At 36.5% G+C, this 25,167-nt stretch overlaps 1 protein-coding gene across 10 annotated transcripts in view; it reads left to right on the top strand.

Annotated features, from left to right (window-relative positions):
- LOC126376923 (low-density lipoprotein receptor) overlaps positions 1 to 25,167 on the top strand; it is a 217,859-nt gene that overhangs the window by 191,039 nt on the left and 1,653 nt on the right. For 3 of the 10 annotated variants that reach the window (XM_050024473.1, XM_050024517.1, XM_050024524.1), the window contains 13 exons: positions 2,493 to 2,615; positions 7,612 to 7,740; positions 9,621 to 9,847; positions 10,526 to 10,793; positions 11,253 to 11,504; positions 11,732 to 12,032; positions 12,388 to 12,606; positions 15,034 to 15,178; positions 15,813 to 16,022; positions 16,496 to 16,694; positions 20,972 to 21,055; positions 23,254 to 23,372; positions 24,466 to 24,624. In XM_050024473.1, coding sequence (XP_049880430.1) covers positions 2,493 to 2,615; positions 7,612 to 7,740; positions 9,621 to 9,847; positions 10,526 to 10,793; positions 11,253 to 11,504; positions 11,732 to 12,032; positions 12,388 to 12,606; positions 15,034 to 15,178; positions 15,813 to 16,022; positions 16,496 to 16,694; positions 20,972 to 21,055; positions 23,254 to 23,372; positions 24,466 to 24,624 — 2,435 coding nt within the window. Of the gene's footprint in view, positions 1 to 2,492; positions 2,616 to 6,794; positions 6,918 to 7,611; positions 7,741 to 9,620; positions 9,848 to 10,525; positions 10,794 to 11,252; positions 11,505 to 11,731; positions 12,033 to 12,387; positions 12,607 to 15,033; positions 15,179 to 15,812; positions 16,023 to 16,495; positions 16,695 to 20,971; positions 21,056 to 21,514; positions 21,803 to 23,253; positions 23,373 to 24,465; positions 24,625 to 25,167 lie in introns of those variants that run through there. The other 7 variants (XM_050024481.1, XM_050024531.1, XM_050024488.1 and 4 more) reach the window with 6 other exon arrangements.

Raw genomic sequence — 25,167 nt, 5'->3', positions numbered from 1 at the left:
GTTACTGGAGATGAAACCTGGGTTCACCACTATGAACCTGAGTCGAAGCAAGAGTCGATGCAGTGGCATAAAAAAGGCACACCTCCTCCAAAGAAGTTTAAGGTGTCACAATCGGCCGGAAAGATCATGGCCACTATTTTTTGGGATACAGAAGGCATTTTGCTGATTGATTATAAAGATCGTGGTGTGACTATAACGGGACATTACTACGCTTCTTTACTGGATAGATTGAAAGAGGCTATCAAGGAAAAAAGAAGAGGAAAGCTGTCAAGAGGTGTGCTCCTTTTGCACGACAACGCACCCGTCCACACGTGCCATGTTGCGACGGCTGCCATTCACCGATGCGGGTTCGAAAAATTAAACCACCCGTCTTACAGTCCAGACTTGGCCCCCAGCGATTATTATTTGTTCCCAAAAATGAAAAAGGAACTGCGTGGACGAAAATTTGGCGATGATGAAGAAGTCAAATCTGCAATTTCGGCCTATTTTGACAGCAAAGAGAAATCTTTTTTTTATGATGGAATAAACAAATTATTTGATAGATCCGGAAAATGTGTTAAGGTTAAGGGAGAATATATTGAAAAGGAAAAATAGTTTCGTGTTTAATTTCGACCCCCTTCCCCCTCATTCCGCGAACTTTTTGATCTCCCCTCGTACTTAGGCCCATGAATGAAATCGTATAACTCAATGGAGTTAGGTCTACTTTGATTGACATCGATACTTGGCGGTAATTTCAAAGTTCGAAAACATTTTTGCTTTATAAAGCCGAGCTTGGTAAATAAGCCTGGAACACTGAAAGTCTGAAACCGACAATGAATCATGGCCCTCTGACATGACGTAATAATACGTACATGCCGCTACATAATCTTGTTGCTTAGTAAAGATTAAAGACCCCTGAACGCGTCAACGTGTGCGTCGTCACATCTTTCATGTAAATTAAAAGAAATAAGCGCAAGTTCGCGGTCTAACGATTCTGACATCTAAAGCAACAAACTTTTCAGGCGGTTTTCCCGTAATATTATTTGCCGTAAGAAAAATATTTATCTACGAAATGACTTCGAGAGTAATAAAAATGTGGCAGTACCCTGGACTGACCCACATAAACCTGTAACAATATTACGTTTGTATGTATAAATATATAGAATGGTATTGACATTTTAATTTATTTTACGACAGAGGTGGTAAACTCATTCAATTTGCGATGTTTGAGTAATCGATTGTCTTTGTTAGGTGTTAGCGTAATCAGCTGTACCTACTTACTTACCTATTGCGAGGTTTACATTAGGTTTACCATTGTGTTTCTTATTTACTCGAGTAGGTGACAATTAGTGCAGACGTTCGCGAAATTTAGTTTTCAGCCATTGCTTACCTATTGCTGTCGGTCCACTAGGGGCCGATTCTCCCAAATTTAATTCTCTTGGATATATGGAGCCGAGGTTCGCACCAACCTGGGTGCCTTCAGGCTCATTTATGTTAAATTTTGTACCGAGTGAAAGCCCTCAGCGCTCCCTATTTGTTCGGCCAAGTATTTAATAATATCTAAGGTACATCTATAATTGTATAACTTTCTGCAGATGAGAGTTGTCAGAATATCAAAGTTAGGTCCTAGCTGTAGTATCTGTACTGTATACTTGCAAAACAACCAAAAAATTGAGTAATCGTCTGTAAATGCTTATTTGAACGCATTCTCAAATAGAGCGTAGCACTTGCCAGACCAATCACTCAAACTTTGGCAGGTCAAAACTCTACAGGGTATTCTGGACTCTTGTAATTTTATTATTAGCTGAAAATATTTAAGTAAGTATAGTCATGAACATCTTGAAAACATTACAACAATATCAACCACCAACTAACATTTTGACATAATTACATATTGAATACACACACACACACAGAAATATTGACACCTTGGAAAGAGAAAGCCCAAGATCGGAAGGAGTGGAAGAAAGGGTGAGAGACCTTTGCTCTGCAGTGGGATGGTGTAGCTAGAAATAAGTTTCTGGATTCATGTGTATATCCTCAAACAGCATGGGTACAATACAATACAAAAACTCTTTATTTAAATTATGTAATATACAAACTGGATTAAAAAAAAGAAAAGAAAGGAAAACATGAAACAGTAGGACTAGGGCCCTGTGCTGGGAGGTTTTCTGGCCACGTTTTTCCCTTAGCGTTACAGATTCTGATGTGGACTACCACATCAGAATCTAAAAAAAAACTACTAAGTTTTACAGCTATGTATGTAATTTAATTTATGACGTTCAAAAAGCGCTAACTTTGTAAACCAATTTAGAAAAATAAATATTTTTGATTTTTTTTAATTATTGCATTTAAAATAAATATCCTACTTACCTACCTACACGGGGTACCTATTGCGGTCGGCATTTGTCAGTCTTGTGTGTAATCTATTCGTCTTTATATATTTTCTGTCCTGTATAAAATAATCTGTTACTAAATAACATATTATTAACTTTTTTTTTAATTGTCCACAGAAAGTCGCACGTGCACAGCATCAGAGTTCCGTTGCAAGACGGGACGATGTGTGCCGATGTCGTGGCGATGTGACAACGAGAAGGATTGCTCCGATGGGTCCGACGAAGAACCGGGAACTTGTAGTCAGTATCCATCATATCCGTTATTCACATCTTATTCATCATTGAGTATTAAGTATTAAGGTTTACAATCTCTCTTATTAGAAGAAAGAAAAATATAATTGAATGAGGGTCGGCTATAACCAACGCGGTGACCTTAATAGGTAAAAATATTTGTTACATCGAAAAGACGAATCATTTGAAATATTTTTCCGCGTTAAATTCACTGGAAGCATTCGTTCGACAATGGGTACCAAACATTTCCACCGCCCGCCGTGAGCTTTTACAGCTATTCAACTTTATTATTTTTTGCATATTATAGCTTTATAGATACCAAAATAAACTCACCTTCCTTAGACTAAGAAATAACCAGAACGACAGACGTACATATTGATCGCTGAAATAACCAGCAACAAAATCTTAGGTAGGAGGAATAAGGTCACATTTCTTAGTAGGTAGTTGGATACGACGAATAATGATATAACGACAAATAATCAGTCTGGACTTCAAGTAAGTACCTGAATAGATTGGATTCTTAACGGAGAGATATCTGAAGAAAATTAGTTAATTTCCCTTTGTAAATAGATTAAATAGATAAGTAACTTACTAAATTATTTAATCAACTATTGCGTACCTATTACCTTTAGATGTATCGTCGTAGTCCACTAAGTGATTATGATTGATGTACCTAATACCTAAAAGGGACGGACTTCACATTATTAAGACAAATACCGAAAGAGACAAAATACACAAGGTTGTTTATTTGGCGAGTTGTAAATTGTGCCGCCCGGAGGATTGGTGAGAGTTAAGGGTTATACAAGCGTGGACACGTTTACTTTCCCGAAAAACAGGAAATATCAGAAAAAAAAAACCATTAAATTTTAGTACCTATACGTGACCTATAAGTACCTATTATATTTTTGACATTATTATAAAATGTTTAAGATGTGTTTTTTGACTAAGTATTATTAGTTTTATTAAGTGTAAGTATAATAATGTAGGTACCTAAATACTCTTTAGTCATACCTAGCAACAAACGAAATAGAAAAAAATATATAAAGCGACAATTTTTCTCGAGTTGTACCTATCGAGTGTTTCACACCGATGCCGACCCCAACCCGAGGGATGTCCAATTACTTCTCGCAAACAAAATTGCATCGCGAAACGGGCACATAATTTTGAAGATTTACGACTTATCCACTAGATTGCTCCTGAGTTTCTCTGTGCGTAGACACACTACGAAAAAGAAATAATTATCTTACAATTTATGAGTAAAGTTTTGAGGTAGAGTAGGCAGTGCTTCGTTCTTAGCGAGACTTCCAACGTGGATTAAAATCTTAATTACGTCTCCCAGTTATCAGGATTAATTTTATAATCTTTGCCCCTTCTCAGCCTGTTTTCCATTATGAATTGCGAATTATAATCCCATTTTAAACCTTCGATTACCATTTAGTAGCAGTAATTAAGTGCCTAAACAAACATTTTCTACTAAACCACTGACTCGAAAAGAAATATTTAAAAACAAATAACGCTTTTATGAAGATTGCCCTTCATAAACAATACATTCACCGCGAAACCCCCTTGTAATAAATACTCAGTAAGTAGGTATTATTTGTATTATTACAAGGTATAAGGTAAAGGTAGGTATAAGGTAGGTAGGTAGGTAAGGTTAGGTTAAGGTAGGTAGGTAGGTTGTAGGTAGGTATTTGGTATTATTGTTTTTTTGGTATTATTTTTGCAAATTAAAATGACATGTAATCATTCTTTATGAGCGACATAATATAACAGCGAGTGATTAGGAATGTTTTCATCAACATTACTCCCCTCTGACGAACAAATTTCAGCTCAGGTGTTGTGGTATTTAAAACACGCGGGAAGGCTCAATTTTAAGCGCTGTAAAGGTGCGTAGGGTCTCGTGTTAATTTATTTATTGTTCACACATGAGATAATGGGGCGAATAGATAGCAGTGCCTCCGCAGGGATTCTGATACAATCAAGACGGCTGAACCGAGAAATTAAGTTCGCAAACAAACAGCACGTCCTAACTCGATATATCATTCGGGAAACCGCTCACATCTATTACACATACAAGTAATCAAATCTGTAGTCAAAACGGTGACTGAACATATAAGGTTGCTGAATGATTTCAGTACGAGCAACATTGTGTTTTCATGAAAGGTCCCGCAATAAATTGCTATTATTATCGACATCCTACTCTTCAATATAAGTGACCCGAAAAATTGAGATATAAGTATTTATTGGCTACCGCGGAGAATAAATAAGGTATACGATCAACAAATATTCGTTGCCAAAGTAGTTAAGTAGGTACGTCGAAAAAAACAGATATGTCAAAGAAACCTAAGACACCTACAACGTAGCAATAAATACCTACTCTGTGCCAAAGAGAACATAAGCAGCTACTTAAGTAGGTAGCCAATGATTACTAGTACAACATAATCTTATTACTTAGCTTAGGATTAAAAGGCTCTTAAGAAGTTCTTGCAAGGAGCGCCTCTGACTTTTAATTCCTTATTTTTCTCAAACTGTGCAAGAATGTGTATAAAAAGCTTGCGGAAGTTGGTGGTGGTTTTATTTCATGGAGGGGGTTATGGCAACCGCGACCCGCAACTTTGTACACTTACTGCCACTGCGAAAGTCGACCTCACATAATGGGAAAGCCTTTTTATTTGGCAGGAGCACGAAATGTTTCTAGTAGAGAGAAAATTAAGTCGGAAAAAATCTGACTCGGACACGACTTGAACCCGCAGCTCTTGTCAAGCTAGGACGAGCGTGTTAACCATTACACCACCGGGTCCTCCTCCTGTCCATGTGAAATTCTTTCGATCTATGTATCGTCATTAAGCCGACGTCATCTATCTAGAATATTACTTAGACCGTATAAGTCCACAGTTAGTACATGTAGATTTCAACTTATCGTAAAATTAAATGATTTTTGTGTGTTTTATCACTTATCTGTGCTTAGGGAAACTCACAGAGCGCTGCGGGTTCGTTCCATCCGAGTCAGATAAAAAATAATCGATTTCATTCTCTCTTTGTGAGTTTCCCGAAGCACGGGTACGTGAGCCGTACTTATGTAAACACTTACGAAACGACATTTCAAAATGTCTGTTTCCACGGCAATCCGTCATGAAACAAAAATGATCTAAGTATTTACCTACTAGGTACTTAATTCAAAATAAACTATTATGAAGGCTTAGCAATATTAATAATAGTAATACCTAAATACTTATCAGATTATAAACAAGACTACAAAATAAGCAAAGTTTCTAAAATGTTGGCTGTAAATACTGCTGCGATAAAAGTGTTTAACTTTTTGCAAAACGTTGCTTATAGTTGAGATGATAAGCCTCTTGTTGAATGACTTTAAATCTCTAGTAATATGAGTAACATTGACTACATAAGTATCTAAGTCAGACTTTTCCATAAATTACCATTATTTTAGTAGTAAATACCTAACAGTACAGACTTTGTACTCATGGACATCGCGCGTCAGTAGAGTTCATAAATGCGTATATTGATCTTGAACTTGAATTCTATATTTGCCTATCAAAAGTTGATAACTATAAAGTAATGTTTTCTAACATTACAGACTAAATATACACGTTGTATACGCGTAATGATACTATTGTAATCTTGTAATGTATTAAACAAACATAGTACCATTAGACGAACATGTTCCCTTTGTCAACGTATTAGTTTTCAACTGCGAGGTAAACCGTGTAATTCCAGTATACTTGCTGCGTCTAACAAAACATTACGGTATAATAAGGATAGCTCGGCAGCATTAATTACGCTCCCAGTTTAGCATTAGCATTTATTGTGCTCTCGTCTAGAATTTAAAACGAGCATCCTTCTCCCCGCACCTGATTGGTGGTTTGAAAACGTTTGTTTAGTAACTAAATTACTAGCACGTTTCATGAATACGCTACGAGTACTGCAATGTTTGTTAATTCGTACTCCTATACGTAAATCTAATTACCTATGTAGGTACTTATCTATAAATAGATATGAATCGAATCGAAGTTCAGGCTCCAGAAGATTAACCGATGGCTAATTCAATTAGAAGTCGTACCATTGTGGTAACTTTGGATTGTTCAGATTTAATTAGATAATGGGAACACAAACGAGGCATCTTTGTTTGTATTTAAAGAGTTGCGAAATCAATGTAAATTTCACACGCAGCGATGCAACAATTGCGCTGTCCTGAACACAAATTCGTATGCGCCACTGGCCAGTGCATACCTGCATCGTGGCACTGCGATGATGCAGCTGACTGTCCCGACGGCTCTGACGAACACGATTGTGGTAAGAGCATGACGAAAACAAAAAGGGAACTAGCAAAACAGGGTAGCATGAGAATCACCAACCTATTGGCATGACAAAATTCGTCTTCCCAAAAACCATCGCCACCACATAGGGGCATGCAACCGCACGATCAAAGGGTATTCGAAATTAATTACAATAATTGGCTCACAAAAAGTCGTGTAAAAAAGTTGGTGTAGAACTCACTTTAGATTATTTTCTGAGTCGTATAAAAGCGGCGGTAGCGGTAATAAATAAAAATAAATAAATTAGCAGTTCTATAATTTGAAAAAAAAAATACGCAAATCCATGTTGAAAACAAATCGCACTTATCGTTTGATGAACGTCATACAGAGAAAATTTACATAAACAAACAAAAAATAAGAAAAACGAAGAAATAAACGTCAAAGAAGATCAAACGAGTGTTTCTTAAACTCCGGAATTTGCTATAAAACGCGAAATCGAATAAAAAAGACTGTAGATAATTGATGTGTAACTCATTAGAGAAAAGGACTTTTCAATTTTCGTCAATTATTTTGTTCCATTTAGGCCTAGTGATTTTTTATTGCTACTGTTGGAATCCTGGGCATTGGGGCCTCCAGTAATGGTATAAACATACGGGCCAATGCTCGTAAAAGATTTGTTTTATTTAGCATTTATCATCATATTTAGCATGTGCATGACCTTGGGTTGACAGAAGTGGAGCCATGCGGTCCAGAAGAATTCACCTGCCGAGGAAAACTAGGCGAATGTGTACCACTTACCTGGATGTGCGACGACAATCCTGACTGTTCAGATGGCTCCGATGAGAAAGCATGCAGTAAGGGCACGTGTTTATTTTAAGGCATTATTATCACACTAGCAGGTTATGTCTTTGATCTTCTCAAACCAGGAAAAAAATGTTACATCGATAAAACCTGCTAAGGATTTTTCTGTTTCCATAAGGTCTGCATCTTCCATAGCAATTATGCATTAAAGAACATCTTCCATAGCAATCACTGAAATGATCTTCATCGCACACATAGATATTATATTTTTAATGTAAAACGTTTCATCATTAAAATCATGTAGGGAATTGGCTACTTGAACCATAACAATTATACGCAAATTGCATGACGCTGACCTACATTGTTTATCTATGCCCAGTTAGTACCAAGAGCATTTCTCAAAATTAGGTTGTTGTTTTGCGCACAATATGCATTAATATTATTTTTTAATTACAAGGAAATCGAGTAAATCGTCGATATACCGACTTTGCTCCGATCGCTCAATCACGGTCGTGTATTTTCTGAAAACAAAAGAACAATGTTTACCCTCTGTAGAGTCGACGTTTAACTATTCCTCTTCGGTTGTGGCGGTATCAATCAATCATTGGTCTCGCAACACCCACCCCCGGCCAAACACTCTGTATTCTATCAACGCCCGGCTCATCCGTCTATAAATTCTTATCTACCCGCACCGGACCCGCCTTGAAGCGTGAGCGATGACGTTGCGTGTGTGCTTCAATGCCCTCAGGCTTTTCTTACGCCCCTAAAAGCTTTGCCATGATTATGTCATCGTTTATCTCATTATTTGCTGCTGTCAGATTTTATAGAAAACTTTTTGCTCAAGATATGTATGTGGTGGATGGAAAATGGAATCCTCCCAACAGTCTTGAAACTAGAACAGAACTTTTGCTTCTATGCTGTTCTGGGAGCATATAAAAAACATAGAACACGTTCAGCTGCTTCTCTTCCCGGGCATGTCGTAAAAACCGACAGAGGGATTGTGTCCTCTAACATGATGGACTAATGTTATGGGCGATAGGCTGATCCCTTATCACCATAAGGTTCATCATATCCATCTTTGGACTTCGTATCAACAGTGGCTGCAAGTTGTCTTTGATTACTTGTGGCTCTGCCCACCCCATTAGGGATTACGGGCGTGAGTTTATGTATGTATGTATGTATGTATGTATGTAGAACAGAACTTACAAATAATTGTCTAAGAAAGAAAGGAAACACTACTATTAAGTAACTACGTGTCTTTTCTACAAAGGAATTTAATTAAATATAACCGAGACGGGTGAAGCTAATTTTTCCTCCGAGAGAAACGTCCAAGAATAACGAGATTTTCTGGAAATGCATGTCTGAAACATATTTTCTTCCTTGTCTAAGTCCTTTTTTCAAGGATTTTTCATTACTTAGTACTACCATTTTTTTTATGAATGAGCTTTCGGAATATTTCGGGTGAAATGTTTACTTATTCGTGCAAACTGTTGTTTGTTAAATTTCAAGAGGTAGTGCTCTTCGTACTAATCAAAATTTCGTGCACATTTTGAAACAAGGTTGCTTCCCGACGAAAATGTAGATCTAGGATGTGCGAAATAACTTTTATAAAGCGATTTATGGATATTCGTTGAAATAATCTTCCGTAGAGTTCAAACATTATAGGAAGAGTAACTGTCGTTTTTCATCGAGTTCTGGCTCTACCTTTTACGTCGGAATACGAAAAGACAGACGTTTTAGAATATTAACATCCTATTTCGACTGACCTGGTTATACTGAGAATGAAGTTAAATTCCCTTAGAATCTTCTTCTTTTCGCGTGAGTTATGGTTATGAGGTGGATTACCTAGTTCATGAACCTTGGTGCGCTTATAATAATATTGCCTTAAAATTTGGGCGAAACTTAAATAAAAAATTAACATTTTTATTCACATGATTAGATGAAACGTGTCGTTCGGACGAGTTTACCTGTGGGAACGGCAAGTGTATCCAGCAGCGATGGGTGTGCGACGGTGACGACGACTGCGGAGATGGCAGCGATGAGGTGAAATGTGCAGCACCAACATGCCAGCCCCATACACACTTCTCTTGCGCTGACGGACACTGCGTCTCAGCCCGGTGGCGTTGCGACGGAGACATTGACTGCCCAGATGGCAGCGATGAAATGGTAAATACAAAAATCCTGTGTATATTACCTATGTGAAGGAAATATTTCTCGAGTTCTAACTTTTCAATTTTATCAAAACTAATCAAATACACCCGGTCGGTATCTAGTCACGCGAAGAGATAGAGACTAGCGATCGTATTTTATAGATGTCAGAAATAAGAAGATAAATTGCAGGAACTAGCGTTAACTTATGGAATACGCTAGTTTTTTCACAGCCCCAACTTATTACGTTCGTATCGAAGTGAATTATTGATGTTGTGAGAAGATATTGCGAACCTACGTTTCTCATTTCGTTTTGTAGTTTATAAGAGTACCTGAATCAGATTTTCATGAATTTTTTAGGTAATAATAACGGTAACGAATTCTTTAGGTTTCGAGCAAATACACTTGAAAAGATGAGTTCGTTTTTATGCTACATTAGTAAGAAAAGATCTATTCTAAGCTTTGTGCGAAATACGTAGGATGAGTAACTTGAAGCTCGGCAAAGCCCTCATAATACATAATTTTCACTAAAGTAGTAGTAAAATTTAAATGATAATATGACGAGTACCACAGAGGCTGCATGAGATCGCGAGGAGTGGAAATCTGTTATTCGAGCCCTACATCGCAACAGGGGATAAAAGGATTAGAAGAAGAAAATGACGAGTACCTACCTGAAATACGAGTACTTTTTTGTAGGGATGCGCGACAACACCGAAGGTAACATCACCTTGTATATCTACGGAGTTCGAGTGCCGGGACAGAATGACATGTGTGCATAAAGCTTGGGTGTGCGATGGTGATAAGGACTGCCCGGGTGGCGACGACGAAGCACAAGAGCTCTGCCGAGGAAACGTCACCTGCAGACTCGATCAGTTCCAATGTAAAGACCACACTTGTATACCTGGAGCTCTCTACTGCAATGGCAATAAGGACTGTCCGGATGGTAGCGATGAGCTGAATTGCAGTAAGTATTGTTTAAGTAACATAATCTCACGTCTATATTCCCAATTAACTATATTATCCATCGCAAGATGAATTGAGTACCCACGCATCCCAAGCTCTCAGTTAAAGTGATAGGTGGTGACGATGCCGTGAGTTTTGCCGTCTACAGTGGTCAAACCCACTGTGTTCGTAAAAGTTGGGCATTCATTGGTGCAAGTCAGATACTGGGGATCGATCCGGCGCTTCCTGTGTGAGCAGCAAGCCGATAACATACAGAAACACACACTTGTCTTGACTTCATAATATTGTACTTTAGCTCACTAAATTACTTTTCGATATATATTAACGATACTAGTACATATTTATAGAAGCAAAAGTAAATAAACCCTATTGGGTTTGGGATTCTATTGTCTAAACTAACAAGTTGTAACTAATAAGTTTAGACAATAGAATCTCATTCGAGTCATTAATCTATTTTCAGCTCGGCCGAAACCGCCATGCGACAAGAAAACAGAATTCGATTGCGGCGGTGGCATGTGCATTCCACTCAGCAAAGTCTGCGATAAGAAACCCGACTGTCCCAATTTCGAAGATGAACCTCGCGATCGTTGTGGTGAAAACGAATGTGCCAAGAACAATGGTGGGTGCACGCAACGCTGCGTTGACACACCTGTTGGATACTACTGCGACTGCGAAAAAGGCTACAAGCTCGTCGATAACAGGACCTGCGAAGGTAACTTATAATATATTTTTCCTTTATTGAAAAGTAAATTGAAAATAAAATAACCTAAAGGGAAAGTTTATTCAAAGAACACCTCCAAAAGATTTGTATACTTCATTACTTATCCACGTGTAGACTAGGCTAAACCTTGATACGATTTTCGAGAATGTTGTTCCACTTATATGAATTGAGATACCATTTTGTAAGATTACTTATTATTCTCTTTTTTGCAATTTCAGACATCGATGAATGTGCGGATCCGGGGGCGTGCTCACAGATGTGTATCAATGAGAAAGGAACTTTCAAATGCGAGTGTCATGCTGGTTACGCAAGAGATCCTCGTGACAGAACCCGTTGCAAAGCAACTGAAGGCCACCCATCATTACTTTTCGCTAGACGCTTCGACATCCGCAAGATCAGCCTAGATCACCATGAAATGGTTGCAATCGTTAACGATACCAAGTCGGCAACGGCATTAGATTACGTGTTCAGAACCGGAATGATCTTCTGGAGCGATGTTACGGATGAGAAGATTTACAAGTGAGTATTACCACGGAGAACATCTAAATCACGAAGGATTTGAGAAGTCTTTGATAAGTCGAAACAGAATGTTGAATTGGTACCAGTAACGCCATCTGTTAGCAGTCGAAGGTATCGTTAGACTTGATTCTATGGTACTGGCTGTACTTCATGTATCACTCGCTAGATGGCGTTGAGTAAAACTGAACACAAGTCCTTATTTGAATATCCTAATAAATATAATGATTAATGAGTATTTTATCTGATAAAATTGTAATGATTCTAAATCACAGCCTTAAAGCCACAATATACAATATAACGCAATAAAATGATATGATTATGATTATTCTAATTCTATTTTTAACTACTTTTCCAGGGCTCCAATCGACGAAGGTAGCCAACGTACTGTGGTTATAGGCGACCAATTGATCACTTCAGATGGTCTCGCAGTAGACTGGATTTACAACCATTTATACTGGACAGATACTGGCAAGAACCATATTGAACTCTCAGATCTGCAAGGCAACATGAGGAAGATTGTCATCAGGGACCAGTTGGAGGAGCCTAGGGCGATTGCACTGAATCCTTTGGACGGGTATGTATTTAGTATAGTTTATTTGTCCGGCCAAGTAGTTAATGCTATCTTCGGCAAATCTACAATAAGTCACGTAAAGAAAAAGTATAGTTTATAAAGGTTTTTGTACTTTATAGTGATGGAAATTATTGTCATACGTAAGATCATTAAATAGGTAAGTACACTGATTCGATCCCTGAAGGGCAGGACGAAATAAATGTAATGGTACCAAATTAGACAAAATAATGATAACTTATACTTAATACTTACTAACACTATATACAGGGCGTTAGTGACATTGTAACGAATACTGACTTGGAAGATTCAGACCATGATTCTGACATAATATCAAGTGGAATTTTCCTGTCGGAATATTCATGAATTTTTTTGTGTTTTTTCTTTTTAAATTATTTTCCACTTGATATAAACTCAGAATCATGGCCTAACTCATACCTCAAAGTTTTCTTTACGATGTCACTAACACCTTGTATAATGCTGTTGTACTACATCCAAAATAAGTTCCTATTATATTTCACGCATATCGTAGGTATATTGAAGTAAACGTACTAAGAAGTATCAAAGAAGACATTTGCCAAATAATCATTGTGAAATATATAATAAATCAGAATAATTGCGATGAAATCGTTGATATTAACCTGTTTGTGTTGACAAGACATAGGTTATCTTTAATGAAGCAAATGCGCCACCTGTTGTAAATGTCGATATAATCTTAAATCATTATTATTAATAATACCAACCACTATCAAATAATCACTTGATGTATATAGCTTTTAGCTTAATTGACTTGATAGCTATATTTATTGTCTGTTTATACATATTAATTTTATCAAGCTAGGCCTATCAATGCGATGAACAGTGATTGAAAATATTGAAATGAAATGCATTATTTTATTATCTGTGACGTAGGTTATTAATACCCGTGTTATAGTTTTGTTGTGGATATACTATGACATAAAATGAAATTTGTTCTAAGTAGGTACTCATTATTTAACCCTCAGTATTTAATTATAAACTTTCACGATATTTCTTGATTTACGATATAAGAAATGACAAACCCGTCATTGTTTACCATTGGTCAAGGTCCTCGTAGTTGATATACCGTGGCCTTGCATAATCTAAACACAATAAACTAGGTAACAACCGGCAATAAGTCCACTGATCGAATGAAGAATGATATAAGTACTATATTTCTAGTTGGACTTGATATTCCAATGATTGCATACTTTCAACTGGATAGGAGGCAATAAGATCTATTATTAAGCATAACAACTCAATTAGGTACTCTTTATCGACATGCAGAGGAGCAGTCTGTCCGAGAACGCTGAATGGGTACCCCACGCGATTAGCCAATATTTTACCTGGGTGGTATATACTTTATTCTGCAGCCTAAATAGGTCCTATTTTCTTCTGTCCAGTTTAAAGCTAACAAACAATTAGTAAATGCTGACGCAAGACGTCCGGAAATTAACAAAGAATTGAAGAATACTTTTACATACCTTACGGTAAATTACTACAAATAGCTTTGACAAATAGAGTTATTATAGTCTTCATTCATAAAAACGCTTAATTTTGGGATAACAATTTTTTGCTCATTTTTCAAACAAAAAATACATTTTCGAGTTTTGAATAGAACAGCAAACCTAATAATTAATATACGCTTTTCTTTAGTAATCTTTCGATCTAACGTAATCTAATCAACGAATCTTCTTAAAAAAAGAACGTAAACAATTGATGACGCTACTTACATACATTTTTAAATATGTAGTATGAAAATAGCTTAAATATACCTACTTAAAAAATAATCCTGAAGTGGAAATACATTTTGACGTGGACTTTTCAGCTGTTTTACACAATTAGTCCGACAAGGATGTTTTGGCGCACGCCCGAAATCGGAACTAGCCGTTCTACATAAACGTCATTTTTGAAGAAAATGGAGAATATATGGACATGTTGCACACGAGCGCTCCACTGTCGAAAGTCATCCATGTGCCAATAGATCATTGTCGATCTATACTTATAAATTATAATTTGATTATCTACGGTCACTATAAAATATAGAACAACACGGACCTCCTTTGCTATAAAAAGACAAACAATAAAACAACTGAAGGCCGCATGAAGGCTACCCTTATTGCCTAGATGGTATCTAGTACGCATTTCCACACCACGTTTAAAGGTCAAATAACATAAAACATAAAAGTCTCGATGTACGTCAGACTACTGGACAAAGTAGGTATAGGAATCTCGGGTAGGCGGAGAATTTGAACCTTTGAAGATCTTGGGTATGTCCAGCGACATGTTTTCAAAAGGAATCTTTAGAGGTACAAGATCCAAAATAACGATCTGAAGAATCTGAACCTTGAAACTTCCAATGCGTATTTTTAACAAAGGTTTTCGAATGCTACAAAAATGTTTATTCTTTCACAGTTGGATGTACTGGACCGACTGGGGTCAAACTCCAAAGATCGAACGCGCTGGCATGGACGGCTCTCATAGGCAGACCATCGTATCATACGACGTCAAATGGCCCAATGGTCTCACGCTTGACCTTGTTCGCAAACGAGTCTATTGGGTAAGTTGTTTACATTTGTACTAATGGAAAATATAAGGTAAATTATAAGGAAACATTCATATGGCCAAGAAGTTCCAAGACTTCCAACACACGTGGGAATTTCTCTACTTAAATGCGTATTGAAACTGACGAAAACAAAGTTTTTAATTTAGGTATCATATTGCCATTCCGGGAATGCTTTTGCCTTTGTATCCAAAACCACAGGGATTAGTTGTTAGGCAATTTAATGGTAATCTTTCATTGTACTTACGTAAAATAAAATCAAAAAAATTGTAGATGTTCATTTAAACAAAGATACGTGCAAATTCCTCAATTCTGTTATCAAAGATGATTATGTATTAAACATGCAACATATAAAGTTTAAATTATTAATTCAAGTATTTAAAACATTTTATAAATCGATAGCAAAACCCAATGATTCCAAACTAGATACTGAATACGTGTTGTTAAAACATTACTAAGTATAATTGCAATAAAAAATATGTTTTTCTAAGCAAGTACTAAAAAGGAACAATGGATCAAAATTTCCTGGTTAGTGATCTCTCACATAGGGTCAAACACGTAGCGTATGTAATTGTATATTAGTGTTACTTATGAGTTATGACGCACTAACAAAGTACCGTCAATTTCTCAGGTGGATGCGAAACTGAATACAATTTCGTCTTGCAACTACGATGGTTCAGCGCGACGAGTGATCCTGTACTCTACTGATGTCCTTCGTCATCCCTTCTCCATCACCACATTCGAAGACTGGGTCTACTGGACTGACTGGGACAAAACAGCTGTTTACCGCGCCAACAAGTTCAACGGAAAGGATGTTGAGGCTATCACTTCTACTCACACGGTAAGAAAAAAATGAGAATTTTTCTTATTAAAGTTGGGTGTTAAATTCGGAAGATAAAACAATTATTGTTGGGCCTATTTATAAGAATACCTATCGCATAGTGCAGGTGTACTGTAACGTATTTGTAACGATGTGTATAATTTAAATCTTAGTCATTACCATGATAATGAGTGGAAGAAACCGAAGTGGCGTTTTTATTAAGTTCCTGGATGTCATTAAAACGACGAACGTAGGTCTTATTTTACGAAAGAATCAAGCCACGGTAACGACAGAAACTTACGATCAAAACAAGACCAATATATTTAATACTTTGATATATATAAGTATGACAGACAAGCACAACGGTGCAACTCATGTTCCAGCGAATAAACCCTTATTAGGAACAGAACGACGAGTCACCAAAAGGCAACTTGAAGTATTCAAGAAGATGGATGCGATGAGCCTGGAATTTTAATTTCCTGATTTTCTTGCAGCTGCAAAATCCTATGGTGATTCACGTCTACCACCCGTACCGGCAACCAGACGGCGTCAACCACTGCGCTGCTGTCAACGGCCACTGTTCTCACCTCTGCCTCCCCGCGCCCAGGATAGGTGCCCATTCCCCTCGAGTCTCCTGCGCCTGCCCCAACGGTCTTAGGCTACTGCCTGATAACCAGATGTGCGTCGAAGACAGTAAGTACCATTTTATTTGTATCATTCACCTTGGCGTCTAAAATATAAGTCTGAGGGTTTTAAAAATTGTATGTGAATATTTTTGAATTTTGAAAAGTTGCATTGATCATTGGAGCAAAATCAGTTCTTCGGACACGTTTCGAGGTTGCAACTGTTGTTCCAATATTATTTTATGAAATACTCGTAGACATCGAGACGTCTACTGATGACAATTCAAGCAGAGTCAGCGAAGCACTTTCGTTGGAGGCTGTAAAGTCCGACATGGGAGCTGATCCACTGCAAATATAGTCAATTAATTATGTAGGACACGGTACAGTTGGATGACCAGTTTGTCATCTACCTCTTTTGTAATAATTATTTAATGACGTACACACGTGTAAGCACGTGTATTGTGGCAATGACTACGTGGAAGGTGAACCCGTTTATATTTCAGATTCGTACGGATCATGACGATGATGTGTAAGGTAAAAAGTGTAAGGCGAAATCTAGACTCTGAAAAGATCTAATAAAAAAATATCTCTCAAAGAAACAAAAAAAAAAGGAGGAGGAGGTCTGGATAAAAGTTCAGAACTAAATCTTATGCGAAAATAATTACGGTAATTTACATTGAAAACTTGATTACACAGTGGAAAATTTCGTTACCAAAGTTGTTTGGACAATCTGATGTAGGTTTAGATTACATACATCGTGAATAAACTACGACTTAATTCATCGCGAACAGATTATTCCAGAATGCAAAATAGCATCGATTTACTTTGTTTTTGTTCTCACATGTGGAAATCTAAAGAACAAAAAAGAATACTTAATTTGATTTAATTTAATACACCTTATAATATTTTATAATGTTTGTTATGTTATGTACTATCTCAGTGGGAAATGTGGTATTTTTTTGGTGGAACGCGTTACTTTGTAAGTGCTTCAGACATAATTATTTGTTTTTATTTCTGATGAGCGTAGTGACACATGTTCTGGGAACTACGTGCGGATTTTCCAGGATGCTTATAATACACATATCAGTAGCATACGCATATTTAGATCTATTACGGGGAAGAGCGTATAATATGAAACCACGGCACGAGTCCTCTTATACATTGCAGTCACACAGACAATACAAAATTGTTACGTACTTAATATGCACTTACGTTGTTATGTGTTTTTCGATTGACGGAAGAGTTGTGAACATTTCACAAATCTCACAAAGAGAAAACAAAAATAATTTCATAAATCTGTTAACATCTATGGTACCTAATGCTACTAAATCTTTATGACAAACAATGCGTCCTTGTTGTATTATTACAAATATAAAGTAATTATGAAAAATTACATAAGCGCAAATAAATGATGAGAGAATGAGCCTCCTTGTCTAATGCCTGTGGGTCAAGACCGTGATACAGAGATCACGATCGAGCATGCTTTAATATTTTCTTCAGTATAAAGAGTCCGTTGATATAGTTGGTAACTATATCCGCAATGAAAGAATTATTGCTCGACAATACCGCAATTGTCAGAGGTCAATAAAAAGTCACTTATCATAATTGACATCGATTCATCTGACTGAAGTGACAGAGACTCAACAAGTCCATTTTTGGTTGGCGTTGCTACTTTTTTTGAGATGGTTGTTATTCTGGAAGAATTCGCGTGTGCCGTAGGTCTTAGCTTGATTGAATTGGTACGTCGTAAACAGGTTTCTTTACGCGCGAAACAGACTGAAAAACTGGCCTCCGACTGGTGTAGGCTGGATGCGATTGGAATTAATTGGCTGGCGGATTGAGCAGTCGAAGGCCGTCACAGAGTCTGTTCCACAACCAGTACTCCTTTGATTGCGTAGGTACTAATACTGTTACAGTATAATTTGTTATCGACTTTTCGGTTCAGTCTTTATCTACTTATCAGTTCGAGTGTAATACAATAGGTATCTAAGAATGCACTGTTTATTTTCTATGACACAAGATCATTAAAACAGGGTGGGCAAACTGACACAGTCCACAAAATCAATCGTTCGAATGAATCTATATTTAGAAGCTGAATTAACATCATCAGCGGTAACTTAAATCAAGAAACTAAAAATAATCATATCGACTTCTAGTAGGAAAATTATCAAGCGTGTGTGAGTTTTTTATTAGAACAGAATGAAGTAATGTTGTAAAAACTAAGGTATATTTTGCGCAAACATGTTTTGAGGCATTTGTTTGTTTTTGTTTCGTTCTTTTGTTTGTTTATAATGAAATGGAATATTTCGATTTTGCAGTTCAACATGTTCAATAGATGATAGAAGTAAATAAACTTTTACCGACTATGTAGGTAGTAGGTACCTACCAACGAACCGATACTATATACAAAATTAAATCAATATTGTCAATTCGTAACGTAATACGAATTCTTACGATATGATTTGTTATTGTACTCCGTGGGAATGTTTATGAATAGTGTCTTTATTCTTGTAATTTACGAGTATTGATCAGGGAAGCGATAATTGGTATCGATCTTTGGAATATTCCGTATTTTGAAATCTACTCTACCGTTGACGGTGTATCATGATGTGTATTTTTTGACGTGTTTAAAACAAGAAAGAGGCTTATTTTATAAACGTACTTTTCCAAATTTAAAGGATAATATCCGTTTTTATTACCTATCCTCGTATACATAGTTGTTGGTACTGTTACATTTTCCCTTTATTGTACAAGTTTAAAAGCTAATTCTTTCCGTAAACTGATTTAAAATTCAACTACAAATTATAGAGTAAATTCGCTCAGTAAATGGGGTTTTATATTAACAGCGTGACATCGAGAATGAACGGGTTAGTGAATCTGAAATACTTAGGAACAAACTTATTTTTGTAAGAGTAAATAGTAATTGCAACACCTGCCAAAAAGTAGATAAATCGTGGACGTATTGCGATGTGCAATCTCATTCCTGTACACGCGTCGGTCAGCTGGTTGGTGTCTGCCTCGACCGCCACGCGAGCCACGTAATCCTTACGTCATTGTATGATGATAGATCGTACGATGTTTTTTTATCTCCGTATTCGCCTGAATTGTAACGTTGCGAATTATAAATACCTATCTGTGGAAGATACCACGCCTCCGCACACATGATTAGATAGGCCTCCCGATCAATAACAATTACTCATCGTCATCGGACTTGGAAAAATTGCGAATAAATCACCGTCTTGTCTGTTATCGCATTCATTAAAAAGATAACGTGCTTTCTGATTATATTATCTTTATTTCCTCAATCATAGCGGTTTCGATTGTTTATTTATAATACTTATAAGCTCCAGACGCTTTATCAGCTTTTTTAATGAATACGTAGCCATAACAATTCTATGTTCATTCGCATCAAAACACACGTTTACCGTTTACCGCAGGTTGTATTTGTACCTTATCTGTAATACCTACACGAATCATAAAACGCCTACTACAACTCATCCGGCGCTGATTCATACACATACAGTGATTAAATTTGGTTAAAATTTAAATCAGGTATCTTCTGTCATTTTGAATGACCTCACACGTGCGGCGCTTGCAATGGAAAGGGACAGCAGATACTACTCTCCCCAAAACGAACAGCGGTCGACCAATAACCAATGGCAGCTGAATAAGGTGACGTGACGTCAGGATCACGCCACCTTTTGTTAGTCAATTCATAGCACGATTCGGCCGCCGCGTAGGCAACAAGCACGAAACGGGTTTCCCTATGGTGTTCCGCATGTTGGAATGGCGTCGTTTATTCAGATATTATGCATGATATTCAAAATTATAGAAATGGAGAATTGGAATTGTCCAATTCAATGAATAACAGATCAATATAGTAATGGTTATGGATTGTAATCGTTCAATATTTATAAAAACAAAAATGATTTGTGCTCGTAAAGCATGTCTTATGTTAACATCTTCACAAACATCGCAGGACGGAAAAAATAAAATATTGTACATAATATAGTAGGTCGATTTTGAACTTGTTGTATAGGTTGGATGAGTTTTCATGAAGTATAGCGGATCCCTAACAGTTAAATTGACGGAACGAACGGTCTTGGTAAGCGATTCAATTTGCCGGTATAGCGCCAGCCGCGAGAGCGCATGCTGTCGCTGTTTCATTCGTTCGCTCGTCTGACATTTCTCATTCCGTTCCGTGATTCCGTACGGGCTGTGTGTGAGCGACCCAACATTCCAATTTTACGCTCATAAGTTCAAAAATAACAACAAGGTTAACTTGTTATCAAAGAAAACCCTACCTGAAGACAAATTATAAAGGATATTTTATACTAAAATCTACAGATACAGTTATACCGGATGAGGAGCTTCAAAAACAGACTATTCATCCAAACGAAACTAAAATTATTCAGGCTACACCTGCAACCAGTGAGTACTTTCGAGAGCTTTACTTCCGTTTTGTTTTTTGTTAAACCTGAAATCCTATCCTAATTATTCAATCTATTTTGTTGGATCAAGTTTGTGGTGTTGAGGTTATGTTTCAAAACTGAAAATGAAAGTGCATACTAGAAAGACCTTGCTGTAGACAACCTCTACGTCAACATTACATTCTTTAACTTGTAAATTGTAAAATTCTTCATGAAACTAGTTGTTTGTTTACTAAATGCCACAAATTTGAACCAAAGCGTAGCTACTGCATCATGAGTGGGTTGAATCATCTTCATTTTATAAGATAAGATAAGGGCATCTTTTATAATTGGGAGATTGGACACTTACCTGTCATTACTAACAAATTATCGTAGGATATACATTAACAGTGGAGTTCATAGTGAATGCTAAATAAATATCTGTGTGTCTTCAATTTAGGATCGTTTGACTGATTTTCAGGGCATGCCAAAAATTCAAAACTGATGCGTTACGGTTTTGAAAGCGAATTATTAAAGGGAATACCAACCACATATGGTGAATTTACAAAGAGAAGGGTTAAGCCTTCTCTTGAAGTTGGGACGAGCTATTGCGGAGAGTGAAGATACGACTGAAGTACCTGAAGAGGTAAACACCTTGAAACCTGCTGAAACAAAAGTTGAGCCAATGAAGGCGTACTGGGAGAGTGACAAGGAAGAGCTCGAAAAGAAGAAGGCCCCTTTTATTGATCTCTTTATTAAAAATCTTGCCCTTGAGCGGATACCAGACTCAACCCCCAAGCCCATTGCTGAATCTCACTATGACTTTGAAAAACTAAGTTTAGTGTATTTACCAGAGTTTACTAGTAAAGTGAATGAAAAGTTAAAAGAGCCCTCGAGTACGCCTTTTGTACCACCTTTAGCACCAGGTACAGTATATTAGTTTGACGTAAAAAAATTATTAGAATATTCGATTTTTTTTAAGGGAGACACACAGATTCATTCATTGAACTGGGTGCATGTTGCAAATTAATATTTGTGTAAAAAGCTAATTAGTGTAAAATACTAATACTAACTGTTTTAAAATCGGAATTATTGCTATTAACGATTCTCCATACGATCAAATATAATATTATTTATACTCCTGCTAAATATAAGTTTATAGAAAATCTTCGTAGTGGTTCTATACAATGCTTCTTGTTATGTAAATTTAAAATTGCGTTTCGTGTTAGATAATTATAATAACAAAGGGACGACAATCAGTAGAATCGTAATGCAATTCATTCTACTAAAAAATATTCGGGTTTATCACAACATGCCACATACCATTATTATGGTTTTCCTGTTATATTGTTTGTAATGTCTTTTATTTTGAATTATTTTTATTATTAGTTTTTCATGTTGTCAGTAGAAGCTCGAAGAAGCAACCTAGAATAATGTTACACGGAAAGTAGGCTAAGACATTCGAGTAACCAGTAACAGTTTGGCACGTTTCATTGACAGTAGCCGTAAATAGAATGTCTGTGCAGGCCGGTTAGAATACCCACGCGAAATCATTAGTTCTAATATTTAAACTTTCATAATTATTGTCGCACTAAACGAGAGAATAAATCATATTACGTAAGAAAATGCACTTTGTTAACCTTTTGATTTTGTGAATTGTAATTTTTACGCACGCTGTTAACTGAATGGCGTCAATAGTATTGTCAATATTTGTGTTCTTAACAGGGACACTTGTGTTGACAATGAACTTGCTAACAAGAATTACGAATCAGCAAATATTCCCTAGCAAAGTGATTTAAAAAAAGCGGAAATATTTACTTAAAATGTTATGCTAAGTAATCAATATTAAACAGTTAGGTTTCGTTTGCTAATTTAGGTTTCAACATGCTTACTTCATCCGACGTCGCTTTTTGTTTCTAATAATCGAATTTCCTGTGACCTTAACAGCCCTGGTGGAGGAACAAGTTTTGAATCGTCATTGTGTATAATAACATGTTTGTGTTAACAAGTACTTAAACCTGCAAACAATATTTGATCTTTGCAACAATTTTACCTAATTCGTTCATGCTTTACATTTCTCTTGCTAAGCAGTCAGCAGACCGTTGCACATTACAGTTTCGTCATTCCATTAAGGCAAATAAGAAATGTTGTTGCGAAGATGAAATAGACGCGCTTGAAACAATTTTAGTTGCTAATGTAATTTTGTTTTGCTAATTTCAGGTGTAACGGAAGGTGCACCTAAAGCAGGGTCTGGAATCTCAACTAGTGGAAGAGACGCTGGCGTGGTCGCCGGAATAGTTGTTGCTGTAATTTCTGGTGTTATTATATTAGCAGCTTTGGTAAGTTTATATTCAACAAAATTGTTATGACATTTATTTACATCACATACAACCAACTTACACAACGTACGACAACAAAATAATAAGAATTTACTAAGAAAACTATTGCCTATAATAAAATACTAATCAAAATCTGTAATCTCAGTAGTAAAACCTCTCAATGTGGCTCATGTAACTCAAAATTATTTGCTTGTTTACGATTAGCGTTCATCAAATCTCTATTGTCCTTGCGATTGTGTTTCGCATTTGAATGTCCGCTCTTACTGTCGTATCGAGTGTCACCATGTACCTAATAGTGCCGAGAAATGAGGTCACATTGTTATGGTTACCACGAAAGGTTTCTGTGATGTGTTACTCGGCTATGTTTTAAAAAAATAAATCGTTTCTTATATACTTTAATTGTGACTAGTGCTGATATAAAGTTACTAGTCATGCATTGATTTGCAGTTTCAGTGAATGAATAATTCAAATCTACGATATACTTTATGTAAACTAAAGTGGCAGTAGGTCGAATTATAAATGACGGAAAAAATTTTCTTTAGAAAGTAAACATGTAAAGACTCAATGTTAATAAAGTATGAAAAAAGTACCTACATACAAAATTTTCTCAGTCGTGAAACCTTGAGATAATGGCGCTATGTTGAGATTGATTATGATGATTAACTAAATTAGGAAGAGCACCTGCGTATTCGTCGATCAAGTCGATACCAGGGAAGATAGAATACTCTAGATAGCACCACCAATTGATAAATTGCTTTCGTCAATGCCTTAATTGTATTAAATTACGTCAATGATCAGAACTACCACTTTAATTGACATCAATTGATGGAAATTACTATTGCTTCTGTCACATTTGAGAACTATTAAAACATACCAGCGCGTTAAGAATAGATTTGATGTCAAAAATACATCCTTAGTTAAATATAGACCTTGTGCCCGTTATTTATAATTTAGGTGATCACACTAATCGACTGGTTAATACAGTATGACGTCTTTGTACTTCCTGATATTAAAAACTTTACATCACGTAACCGACAGTTTAGAGAGAAAGAAAAACATGATATTGGAGTATTTCAATTTTATTTTCTTCTAGATTGCGGTGGTTATGTACCGACATTACGTCCATCGCAACGTGACGTCGATGAACTTCGATAATCCTGTGTACCGCAAGACCACGGAAGACCAATTCGCGCTCGAGAAGAATGGATACGCGCCGGGCAGCAAACTATACCCCAGCACCGTGGGCGAGGAGGTGAGAGCACTTACTGCCATGGAGTGTACGCTTAACATACAAAATAGCCTAAGATAAGTCGTGCAAACCCTGCACAGCCCTCCACAAAGGAGCCAATTAACATAAGCAAGTTTTAGGTAACTGATCCCAACAACATCAACATAGTAAACTATAAACAATTGGAGACTACACTTCAATTTTATGTACAATGAATAACAGACCCCAAAACCAAATGGCCAAAATTATAAAATTGTAAATAGCAAATTTATATTAGGCATCTTAAGATAGCAAAACTATTTAAGGTCTGCCTAAGACATTTTAAAACTTGATGTATTTAGAATTATGTTTACTTATAGGACTAGGATTTGTTTTAAGAAATTATATAGAAAATATTTTCGTTTAGACTTAAGGTTCGGGCAATTTCAATGTGCCAACATTTTTACCGCATCAGTATTAAATAATAGTTGCCAAATTATTGGTTATAAATGGTAGGTGTATAATGCTGTAAATAGTCCCTTTGAATTAGAAGAGTAACGTTATTTTATATTCTGCCTCATGCTTAAC

Source organism: Pectinophora gossypiella, chromosome 2 (assembly GCF_024362695.1).
Source record: "Pectinophora gossypiella chromosome 2, ilPecGoss1.1, whole genome shotgun sequence".
Classification (NCBI taxonomy): Eukaryota; Metazoa; Arthropoda; class Insecta; order Lepidoptera; family Gelechiidae; genus Pectinophora; species Pectinophora gossypiella.
Note: the sequence above shows the minus strand (reverse complement) of the source record. Positions and strands in the feature narration are given on the sequence as shown.